The 12,110-nt window shown below is 39.2% G+C and overlaps 1 protein-coding gene across 1 annotated transcript; it reads right to left on the reverse strand.

Moving 5' to 3' along the window:
- Positions 1-3,918: 3,918 nt before the first annotated feature.
- LOC144641765 (acid-sensing ion channel 1C-like) lies at positions 3,919-7,787 on the reverse strand. Its single transcript, XM_078500790.1, has 6 exons — positions 6,848-7,787; positions 6,410-6,572; positions 6,153-6,212; positions 5,405-5,618; positions 4,792-4,883; positions 3,919-4,587 (listed from the first exon to the last, which is right to left on the reverse strand). The coding sequence occupies exons 1-6, from the start codon at positions 7,766-7,768 to the stop codon at positions 4,478-4,480; spliced, it is 1,560 nt and encodes a 519-aa protein (XP_078356916.1). The 5' UTR covers positions 7,769-7,787; the 3' UTR covers positions 3,919-4,477.
- Between the last annotated feature and the right edge of the window lie 4,323 nt (positions 7,788-12,110).

Here is a 12,110-nt window from a genome sequence, read left to right on the forward strand (position 1 = left end):
GGCGGCTCGCGCGGCCCGCACGCGGCATATCGCGTTAAGCGTGCAAGCACACTCCAGAAGCACTGCGAAACAATATCCCGGCCATTGTCTAAAATGCACATATCCGTGCGATGTGTGACACGCTTACGTGCCGTGCCATGACACGCGTGCCCGTGCGTTCACCTTTTTCACTGTTTTCCCGTGGAGGGTCACATATGCAAAGTTCACGGCCGTCATGGCTGGCAGCGTTGCACTCAAACAGTATCTCGAGGACCAGAAAATTCTCCCAGACAATTAAAACAATTGTACATAATATAATAACAAAGTTCTACCATGGCAAGCATCGCGATTATGGCTGGCGGAGCTATCTTGAACGCTGCTGCTTGCTTTCATTGGCGGCAATTACCTTGCTCGAGCTTTCGGGGGCGGAGATGACGCCGCTTTGAAAGAAAAAGAAAGACACGACAAAGCTCTTGAGGCTTACTAGGCAGCTTACGCGAAATACTCTCGAGACCGCACGAAGCTTCTCGACTGGATCGAAACCAACAATGAGATCAAACAGCAAGCGAAACAAAACTTCACGAACACAGACTACGCTTTCAAACTCTACAACCAGGCACATCCTGACAAACAAATGATTCCTCCGAAAGAGCCAAAGTTTTCTGATTTTTATCAGCCAAGCGAGCAGCAGAAACAAGGTGAACTTATGTTCGTTGGCGCTGGCGCACTTGCACTTGGGTACGCTGCCTTTCGGTTTCTTTAAACTTTTCTTGTTTTTCTTGTATACACGTTTTTCGCAAAGCGAAGCATGGACATTGCGAAGCAAAACGCAAAGATCTCGAAAGTCTACTATAGCCCCCAGGGCTACTGGAAAGGAATTGCCGCGATAAAAAAAATTAGCCGAGGCGGCCAAGGTTTCCGAAGATGCTGCTAAAAAGTGGCTAGTTAAGCAGGCCCTTTGGCAGATCTACCTTCCGGCACCACGATACGTTCCTCGCCCAAAATTCGATGTTTCTACTCCAAACGCGGTCCACCAGGCGGACCTTCTTTTTCTGCCACACGACAAACTGCTGCGAGGGCGAAAAGTTTACAAATACGCGCTGACTGTTGTTGACGTTGCCAGCCGTTACAAAGAGGCCGAGCCTTTGACCTCCAAAGATTCAACTGAGGTTGCAAAAGGTTTTCAGACAATTTACAGGCGAAGTTCACTGAAATGGCCACAGATGCTGCAAGTTGACCCCGGGAGCGAATTTATGGGAGCTGTTACCAAAGAAATGGAAAATCACAAAACTTATATTAGGCGCGGGCGTGTTAATATCCACAGAGATCAAGCCATCGTTGAACGTTTTACTCAAACACTGGCAGAGCGCCTGTTTGGCTATCAGTACGGTGTCGAGATGAACCTGCCATCTGGCCAGCGGTCGACAGCGTGAGTAAAAAAGCTACCCGAAGTTGTTGCTGCTCTGAACAAAGACGTAACCAGTCTTACTGGCAAAAAACCTGCCGCCGCAATCAAAGAAGAGGCTGTTTTTTCCAAACCGTCGTCAAAATATGCAAGGCCTGTTGGCAAGAAAGAAAAAAAAATGCCCTCTCTCGTTAATGTGCGTTATCTCTACCAACCTGGCGAGCTGGAAGGCGGCGTAAAAAGGGCAACAGATCCAATTTGGTCATTAAAAGTCTACAGCATCGAAAGGTCTGTTACTAAACCTGATCAGCCGGTGCTTTATTACTTGCACGATGGCCCCAAGCGCGGCTTTGTGCGAGAAGAATTGCTTGTTATTCCTCCAAATACACAGTTACCACCAGAAAAGCTATAAAAGTTATTTTTATGTTAACTTATACCCGTAAGCATTTGTATGTATCCCATCATCCGCTATCCATCGCTTTGAGTCAAAAGGCGACAGCGAGACCTTGTTGAGATGCATTCCATAAATCTCATGACCCTCGCTTCTAAGTATGTTCATTCCATGCCATAACTGCTTAGTGCTAAAAAGCGTTTCCTTATACTGTTCATGTACAATTTGCTTCTTGACAACGCTCTTTTTTACACCCTTCGCTTTTTTGATTTTTTTTTTGGTCGGCAGTTTGCGTGCCGTAAATGATCGAGTACATTTTGGGTCTGAGACAAACACACTCTGCTATGGGGGTTCCTGCGCATTCGTCTTTCATTTTTCCCAAAACCTTTTTGTTTTCTTCGCTTTGAAGGAAATGTTCTTTGGGATAGTCGCTTGTGTCGTATTTTTATTTGTTCCAACACATGTCTTCGTAAACGTCTTCTGTTTCGATCTCGAGCAAAAGGCTGTCTGTGTCTGTGTGCAATAGCTCGCACTTTTGGCCGTATATTTTTTTTTTAGGTGGTTGTAATAAAAATCGTACATGACAATCTTGCTCAAGTCAAGTATGGCCATTCCAGTGTAAACCGGCTTGTTGAGAAAAAGCTTGCTTTTGCGCAAGTCGATTCCGACCAGATCGTTTGAAAACAGAACGTGTCTTGAGTACAATGGGCTGGCAACCATTTTTCTTATTTTGTTTTTTTTTTTCATTGCTTCGCGCTATTTTTTATGTCAACACGGTTACGTAGGTTCTCCATTGTTTTTCCGAAAACTGAGTTATTCATTAGCTTGTAAAAGTTCTTTTCAAAGTCGTTTTTCGCTTTTTTCCTGAATTCTGTATTCATCCGGATGTACGGCTCCATCCAACATTCCTGTTCGAACTCCAACACCCTGTGCACACGCTTCAGTTTCATTCCCTGTTTCAGATAACACTGCAAGTTTTGATAATGCACAACATAATTAGTTTTGTCTTCAAGAGTTAAAACAAGCTTTTCGCTGTCTGGTGGATGGTCCAGATCGAGGTTTTTTATCAATTCCTTTTGGTAGGGTGAAAACAAGTCCTTATTTATTTTCTTTTTCTCAGGAGCTAATGGGTAGCTGTTGTTCTCTTCATGAAGTTCTGCAGGGTATTCGAGGTCTACCTCCAATATCCAGCCAGTTTTTGCAAACTCCGTATTTCTCATTATTTCTTTTTTCAGTCGGCATAACTCTTTTCCATCTAAAACCACTTTTTGGCAGTGGCTTGCTCATTGCCCACCCATAAAGGTTGTTTGCATCAAGGTACATTATGTATTTTTTTGGCTTGCTTGAGTCATAGCCCTCGACATAAGGATTGTTTGCCTTAGCATATCTCTTGCTTACCATTGAAATACCTCCTCTTATTCCCCTTTCGACAAAAAGATGCATTTCATAGTCTGTTAACAACTCAAGATTTACACCTGTCTTTTTTAAGAGTGCGTCCCAGGAAAGGCCAGGAGAAGTAAAATAATGGGCCGGATCAAGCTTATACTTTTCTTGGCATATATTGCGGAAGTTTTCAAAAACATCAGCCAAAATGGTCACGTCTGTTTGAACGTAAAGGTCGTGGTAGTCGCCCAGCGTTTTGCATCCAAAATCCTCCCATACCCTCTTAGCGTGCTCGTACTCTTCATCTGTTATGTGCTCGTCGTTTAGCTTACTGTAAAACTTTTCTTTTTCAGGCAAACTTGTCTCGATAAATCTATCCCATGAGTCCATGTACTCGTAGGGATATATACCCTTTTTGTAAAGAAGTTCTGCATTTTTTTCTATTTCTTTTTCTTGCTCTTTTTCTGCTTTTGTTACAAATTCTGAATTTTTTTTCACAGTTTCTTTTTGATATAAATTTTGTTATTTTTAATGACTCCTTTGGTGTTGCACTTGCAAGGGAATCAAGGCTTCCTGGTAAAAAGTTTAAGCTGTCAATAAAACGCAGACCCCCCAATGAAAATGTGATATATTTTTCCATGTTGTTAGCGACACATTTCACCTCTTTTTGAGTCGCTTGCGACAGCTTTGACATCGCCTGCATTAAATGGTGTACATCATAGCCCCTGAGGTTGTGAAATACAACTGGTATTTGGTCCGTCTTTGGTTTTATTCGCATTTTCAGGTTGCACGCGTTATGCGCGGCTCCTCTGTACTTGCCTGTTATGTGACAATGGTCTTTGACAGAGTCTTTAAAGTTTTGCTTCATCAAAGGTTCTGCGCAAAACAAACATTTTTCCTGATTGTTTGCAATCCATTGGTCTGTTTCGTCTTTTTCTTTTCTTTCTCTTTTAGGCCCAACAAATTTTATTTTTTTGAGTGAAACGTAATAACAACCTTTGTGGCTTTGGCCGCAATAACGGCCACGTTTGTATTTAAATGTCCAAACGTTATATCAATAAAATCAAAACGCTAAGCCCGGAAAACTCTCTCGTATATGCTTGTTAACAGCAGTCTGTCGAAACACAGCGTCCATGGAATCATCAAGTCGCGTGACAAAAAAATGTACCCTTGTTGCCACGCTTACAGCTCACAAGTCTTGCTGCTTATCTGTAGACTGGCCAAAAAAGAAAAGCTTAATAAATGTTACGAACGACGCCTTTACAATAATAAGATTGTGCTTCTTCATATAGAATATGTCTTTCTCTTTTTGAAGTGTCTTACTGTTTGCAGATTAAAAAGAAAATTCTCCTGAACGCGTATTCGACGAATTCGAGAATTGTGAGGATGCTCATCCCGAGGAAGAGACCGAAGTTACCACCCAAATTTGCTGAAAAGACAAACAAAAGAATCAATAAATAATACATTCATGTGTTTTCGTTCAATAACAGGCAAATTTCGAGACATTGAAAAAACACCTTGGCTCTGAGACTGGGAAGAAAATAAAACAGAAAACGGTTTACTTCATTTCACAATTTTCGATCCCTAATGTTCGAAATATTTGATGTTAAAATTTAACACAAACTCGACCTACCGATCAAAGTCCATCCCTCAAAAACTGGAGTTTGTACAATCTCATCAAAGCTCATATCTTGGAAATAGATGTCCAAGGAAATAATGTTGTCACTGTGAAGAAAAACGTCAACGCTGAAAGTTGTGATATAAATACGGTGCTTGCCTAGTGGATAAACCACTATTTTTTTGGAACATACTGCGTTTAGCACGAATGCATTTGACTCGGATCCATGAAAGTTTCCAAATATTGTTCATTTTTTTGTCCTAGTGCCAGCGTTATTGACTTTAAAATCTAACTAGCTCTCAGGGTTTTTTTTTTACAGTATTCAGGAAGGCGCGGTAACAGAATGGCTATCGCTTTGGGCTTCGAGCACTGGACGGGGGTCACCGTCTTGTGTTCTTTACCCTTACATCAGCTCACGTTATTTTAGTCGGATGAGCACCGGAAACCCGACAACGTCAGGGTAAACTTTTACAGACTAGCTAGGGGATAACCTTTGAATGGCTCACATATCCTCATGCAAGGGAGAAAGCCACATCTTTAGTCACCCAAAACAAAAACAGAGATAAGTTCCGGTGAGTGCTGGTCATTTTGGCCAAGGCGCAGAAAGTTTCTCAACACCAATACTTACTCTATGTACGCCATCTTTTCCGGGACTGACATTTTAAGGAAATGTTCGTAGAATGGAAACTCCTTTGTAACGTTCACAGACGAATTTAATTTTTGGATGAAAACATTCCTCTGTAGACCGGCATATGACAAAGAAGTTTCATACTCGATGTGTTCGCATGGCTGTGTGCACTTCTCCTCACAACCGTCCATTTCTTCAGATGCCCCAAACGCTTCTAAATATGTAAAAATAAACGGATAAAACATTAATTGCACAATTATAGTTGACAAACAATTAACTTTAATGTGACACAACATTGTTAAAGGGATTGGCTGACTAGCCGACCGACCGACTGACTGACAGACGCACTATACTGACTGACTGACTGACTGACTGACTGACATACGCAAGGAATGACTACCTAACTGACTGACTAACAGACAGACGCACGGACTGACTGACTGACAGACGAATCCACCGATGGGCGGCGGACGGACGGACAGACGAGACATACGGACAGAAGGACGGACGGACGGACGGACAGACAGACGGACTAACTGATTGGCGGGCGATCCAGTTTTCACAGGCTGACTTAAATGCTGAATGACTTGCTGGCTGGCTCATTCATTAACTCACTCATCTACAAACCGACAGACCAACAGGCCGACTTTAAATCGAGCGGGTTGTGTAATAAACATTGTTTCGTTTTCCCAAAAATCCATTATTTCATCCGTAGAGGGGGCAAAATATGTAATAAATCAAAACTTACTGTATGCAGGAAGCATGCACAGCACTGTATCATTTGGGGCGCAGAGTGGAAACTTTAGATCTACAAAGAAATCATGGATAAATTAATTTATTGTCATTCTCTGGTGGAATAACGTTTTTAACATTAAAAAAAGGTCAGTCTTCAAAAAGAGCAAGAGAGAATAGTTTTTTGAGCTTGGTAAGTACGCATCTCAAATACTTAACACTAAATGCTTCCCCTTCCTCACTTATATATGTTAGTTGCTTTACAGTTCTCACCTTCATATTCTATAGGGCGGCAACCACATTTTTTGGTAACGAACTCGCTCAGGCACTGCATCAAACAGGCGGGTTTTGAATACTTGTAACGAGTGTTCTTGAACATGTCCAGGCTTCTGTTTGGATTGCATTCGGTTGAGAAGGGAGACTCCAAGCTCTTTATCTATGAAGAGATAAAGCTAACTGAAGGTATATTGCAATACAGAGAGTCTTCGATGAATTCCTAAGGTCAATAAGCCTGGTGTAAGCGATTATAGCTTGAGTGGCATTTGTGGCGACAAATTGAAGTGTACAATATTCTCACAAAGAAGCATTTGAAAAGTAGCATTTGTTTTTAGTTTTGCAGGTTAATAAGTCTATTAGAAACTAAGTGACTACAATTATGAAGAAAAGTAAAAGGGGCTTATTATGATTTGAGCAAATTTGTTTTTAGCTTACCTCCTTCCTCTTTATGGCGCATAGTGTACGAACGCCTGGCTGAACAAGGAAACCAAACTGTTCCATGTAAGGAAAAGTGTCTTGATCGTGTACGAGAACTGTAAGCCCAGCAAATGGGTAAAATGGATTATCAAGGTAACTGTCTCTCTCGATGTTCAGCAACAGCTTCAATCCGTTCAGGTGACCAGCCATGGTGGCATTTATCACAGGATGACCATCAAGTCCGGAGTTAAACGTGTAACATTGACCGTATAACGAACTTGTAAACGAGGTAAAGTTCACAGCCCCACAGACTACGCCGTTTATGTAGCAAGAATCAAACAGCGAACTTGGTAGGAGCATTTCTTCGATTTGATGACTAAAGGCTTTGAGATAGATATGTTCAGGAGCTTCGCCAGAAAAACGCCAAAACAACTCTTCATGGCGTTTTTTTGACTCGTTATTGAACACATCCTTCGATCCCGCCAACATCTTTGCATAAACGTTAAGTTTGCTTTCGATATCTTCCTTGCTTACGTTCATTGCCTTTTCGGAGTCCATGTACCTTCGCCGGTTCAGAATGTTGTAATTGCAAAGTGTCACTGCGGGAAATGTTAAATTCATGTTCTTCTTCGCAATCTTTTTTGTTATCTTCGTGTTAAAGGGTCGTTCCCCAAAAGCATGTATAGTTTGGGAAACTTGATAGATGCAAAAACAAAAGCACGATGTGACCGCCAATGTCCAAACAAGTCTTCTGAAAACGTTTCCAACAAACAAAAATCGAGCTCCGTGTAGAGAAGTGTCTTCCGCAAAGGACCTCAAGGTTTCAGGTGTATTTTGGCGGCCTTTGTTCGATTTCGAATTTGTGTTTACATCCTGTACTTCACTTGCACTTTCTTCAGCATTTTGAATCTTATTATTTCCTCGCATCACAAAAGCCATCCTTTTTTCAAAATCAGTAGTTACTTTTCTCCCCTAACACGAGAAAAAAGCGAAATAGCGTGAGAGGTTTTTAAATTGAAAGTGACGCTCTTGTTTGCCAAAGAAGTTCGTTAATTATTGATAAAGGTTGCGAGACAATAAAGTCTCGATAATTATATATTGCATTTTACAATTTTTGAAATGAAAACGACATATTATAATTAATAACCAATGCAATGCATACTGAGTTTTAAGTTAAGTTACATATACTCCCTTGAAGCTTGGCCAATAGCGGCATGTTTAAAAATGTTAAAAGTACAACATAGAAGAAAACCTTATTCAAAGTTAACAATTAAAGTTCATTATTGAAACCCAGTTCAAATAGTGAGTTAGATTATTGCAAAAGAAACAGTAAACAAAACATGAAAAGTAATTAAAAATATATTGTCACGGCAGGAATAAAATCAATTTAACGGAATTTACATATTCCAGTAGAACAATGCTGTGAATTGAAAATTTCAACTGATACACTATGTGCAACGCTTACTGCAAAAAGTTAATAAGTAGTAAGTAAATTAATATCATACAAAAAACTTCTTGTATGATATAAATCCATAGAAATGACTTTCAAAGCGAGCTACAAGAAATTGATTATCAAAAACGAAGTGTAGTAACAATGAATATAATGACAATGCATAATATAATAAACAACATATATTAAGGTACAAATAAACCCACATTAAAAAGAAGTTGAATTTAGCTTGCGTAATGGATGACAGAGTAAGCAAACAGGCCTAGAAATACATTTTGCTCCTTTGGTGAAAACAAAGTGTTTAAAAAAAGATGGAACACCGAGTTAAAGTTGGCAACGGTGACATAATGATCTGAAGCAACAAAATAAGGATGTGTAATGTATTTTTCATTAATATTTACGAAACATTGAAATATATTAAAACATTTTTTAATGACCACAATGTAATGCTGATCGTAAACTTTGAAATGAATCAGCGTCAAACAGGTAGCTATCGCGCGAGCAACATCAGAAGACTAGCAGGTTTATGTAGCAAGCAATAAACAGCCTTCTTGTACACAAAATTAAAGTAACTTTGTACCGTTTTTTTTTTTTCATCGTAATCAAGTTATTACAGGGTCCCTTATATCTCTCTGCGAAATGGAATCACGTGAAAATATTTGGCTTTTCTCGCATCACGAACAATTCTAAAAATGTTTTCACGTTCACGCAAAGATCATGCCGATCCCTGTTTAGACTGTTTCGCTCTGAAGGTGTAAGACCGGATATTATGCCTGTCAAGATCACACACACGACAAAATAGCCGACAAAAGTCCCAATCCCAACCACAGAGCTAAAACAAAGATTTTATTTTTTCTAGAACTACCTAAAAAATTAGAAATTAAGTCACGAAAAAGAAGAAGATTCACGATTCACGTCTAATTTAACTCTTCGTTCACGGGTCACGTTTAAGCTAAAAATCTGAAAAATTGCATTCACGCGAACGTAAAAAGATCTTAATTGTCATAGTCTGTAAGATTCGAACTTTGGCCGGCCACCGTACCTCACCGATTTCGCTGAAATTTAGCATGCAGTCTTGTTTTAGGGTCCTAACTACCAAATGGATATTAAAAAGTTTCAATTCTTTTTATTTTGGAAAATATCGAGAAGGCCGATTTGAAGCGTCCGTGACGGCCCGCCAACATGGCGGATCGAAGGTGTTCTTGTTACTTCGACACTGAACCTGTATTTCTATGCATAAATGCTTCTGAAACAAATATCCGTGTCTCTCGTGCTTAGAAATGGACTTTTTAAACTCTGATCATTCATTGATTTTTATCTGATCGCCAAATGAATAAACTTAATTAACGGAGCGCAATCTATAAATACACGTCAAGCTCAAACGATGTTCATTTCACAGCAGTTTTAATTTTACTCGAGCTTCTGTATCTCTTCGACTTTCATTGCTGATAACGAGCATTCTGCCTGGAGACACAAAACTTCGTTTGGCCAAAAGGTAGGCGAAAAGATTTAAAGGAATCTTTAAGCGTGAAATAGTTAAAGATAGGCACTTTAAGAATTCCTTAATTTGCATACAGTGTGAAAACAGCCAGATAACACGAACAGTTGAAGTTATGTCTGACAGGTATTTTCACTAGTATAAAACCGTTCTATGACATTCTTGCTTTCCTGGTAATTTGTAAAGAAAAATTAAGAATGACTCTGTCACGGAATGGGTAATTTCTTAAACAGTAATTTGGAAAATGCGAGCAACAGAAGTTCTTGTGAAACGAATATTGAATAACAACAGCGTATAATCTCGATAACAAAGTTGCCGATATAAAAATTTGGAAAAACGATCGTACGCTCAAAAATCGCCATATCTTTGGCAAAGATCATGTATTTGTTTAAGATAAGCAAAGAATACATGAAAACTGCTTATTATAAACGACTGTAACCCTTTCATGTTTCTCCCGATTATTTGCTGTTAAATGAGCTGATCTGCTGAAATGGCGCTGCAACCCGGTTTCGCGGTAAATTGCAAGGACCTGCAAGGTGCATGCGTATGGTTTGAACAGAATAAAGATTGTTTATGGGTGAATTGGCATTTTATTTTGGTAAAAAAGGAAAAATATATGGCAGAAAAATAGTGGCTCGCTTGTTTGTCTCAGTGGTTTTCCTTCAGATTTCAGAAATCCTCTAGATGATACAGCTTCAAACATACATAATGCTCAAAAATCGAACATTTCACACTTAACATGCTAGGTTAAAAGGATTTGTTCAGTTTCCATTTGTAGCAGGTTTAAAGCTTTCAGAGCATTGCTTGATTCTTGCCGATCAGTGCCTTGTGAAATTAAAAATTTACTAACGCCAGCACATTCCAGGACACAACCGTAATGTAAATAAATGTAAATTCTTGCCCGCTAAAGCGTATTTTTCTTTTAAAGCATGAAATTTTAGTATTTTCTTTGATTCAAACGCTTAAAAAATACTTCACACTTAATTTTTTAACTAAAGACTAAAGGATTCGCAAAGATAAGAAAGGTAGCTAATAATAGCTTTGAAAAATTACGGGTCTCGATGTCTAGCCGATCGAAAGTGAAACTTGTCATATCAGCACATTCTTTTACACCAACGTATTTGTAGTTATTCACAGATTCTGTCCCGCTAAATTATATTTCTCTTTGAAAGCGTGGAAATTTATAATTTTCCATGAGTCAAACGCTTCAAAATCGAATAATTCACACTTAACAGTCTTTGTAAAGACAAAAAAGGAGAAAAAGATCAGAGGATACGCAAAGTTGTAAAAGTGAGAGTTATCATGTCAGCTAGCACATTCTTTGACAACAACGTAATGGTATTGGAAATTTCCCTAGCCTACCAAATGACGTAAGCGTTACAAGTCAGGGCATGTTTGTGAACGGAATTTTTCTTCATATCTCTAAAGTCCTTTCAATGGTACAGCCAAAAAATAGATTACACTTAAGAGAGAAATACTTCACAATATATTTGTTAAGTAAAGACCAAAGGATTCTCTTTACATTACGTGACTCGATGTCTAGCCGATCGAAAGTGAAACTTCTCATGTCAGCACATTCTTTAACACCAACGTAATGGTATTTATTCACAGATTCTGGCCCGCTGAAATATATTTTTCTTTCGAGGCATGAAAATTTAGAATTTTGTTTGAATAAAACGCTTAAAAATCGGACATCTCACGCTAAACATGCTTATTAAGACCAAAGCATTTGAAAATTTCCCATTAGTAAGTGTTTTCTAGCTTTTAAACCTTGCGTGACCCCAGCCTGGCCGAGCGGGGGCATCAGTCTGGTCACTGAGAAAAAAAAAAAAAAAAAAAGGACGTGCAGAGCAAGAACTGCGCAGCGCAGTAAAAAAAAAAAGGACGTGCAGAGCAAGAACTGCGCAGCGCAGTTATAATAATAATAATAATAATAATAATAATAATAATAATAATAATAAACCGCGTGCAGAGCAAGAACTGCGCAGCCAGTTAATAACCGCTTGTTGCTCGAACTTCGTCGGCAAAGCTGGTCGTTCGAAAGTCACATTAACAGTAATTGGCATTCTTACGGTAACAGAAATTGTGTTTGAAACTAAAACACTTGTTGATGCGGCGAAAAGGAAGAAATTGCTGCCAGCTGATAGAATCTTGACATGGACTGTCCCTAGATTTGATCATCAATGTACCGATCCATTTAATAATTATGAGTCTTCATTTCGTGGTTATGTCGTACTTTATATACTTGGTACCTTAGCAGAGATTTCATATTTCACGGTGTGGATAAAACATTTCTACCACAAGCACTGTACGCCAAAGAAGATACATATGGT

Source organism: Oculina patagonica, chromosome 2, assembly GCF_052425735.1.
Source record: "Oculina patagonica isolate OP01 chromosome 2, crgOcupat, whole genome shotgun sequence".
Lineage (NCBI taxonomy): Eukaryota > Metazoa > Cnidaria > Anthozoa > Scleractinia > Oculinidae > Oculina > Oculina patagonica.

What these genes read in the sequence shown, in the direction of transcription:
- LOC144641765 (XM_078500790.1), bottom strand. Translation starts at nt 7,768, where the DNA reads ATGGCTTTTGTGATGCGAGGAAATAATAAGATTCAAAATGCTGAAGAA. An exon ending in GCGCCATAAAGAGGAAGGAG is followed by an intron (nt 6,573 to 6,847) that starts GTAAGCTAAAAA and finishes ATCTCTTCATAG; the next exon opens with ATAAAGAGCTTGGAGTCTCC. An exon ending in GTGCATGCTTCCTGCATACA is followed by an intron (nt 5,619 to 6,152) that starts GTAAGTTTTGAT and finishes TTACATATTTAG; the next exon opens with AAGCGTTTGGGGCATCTGAA.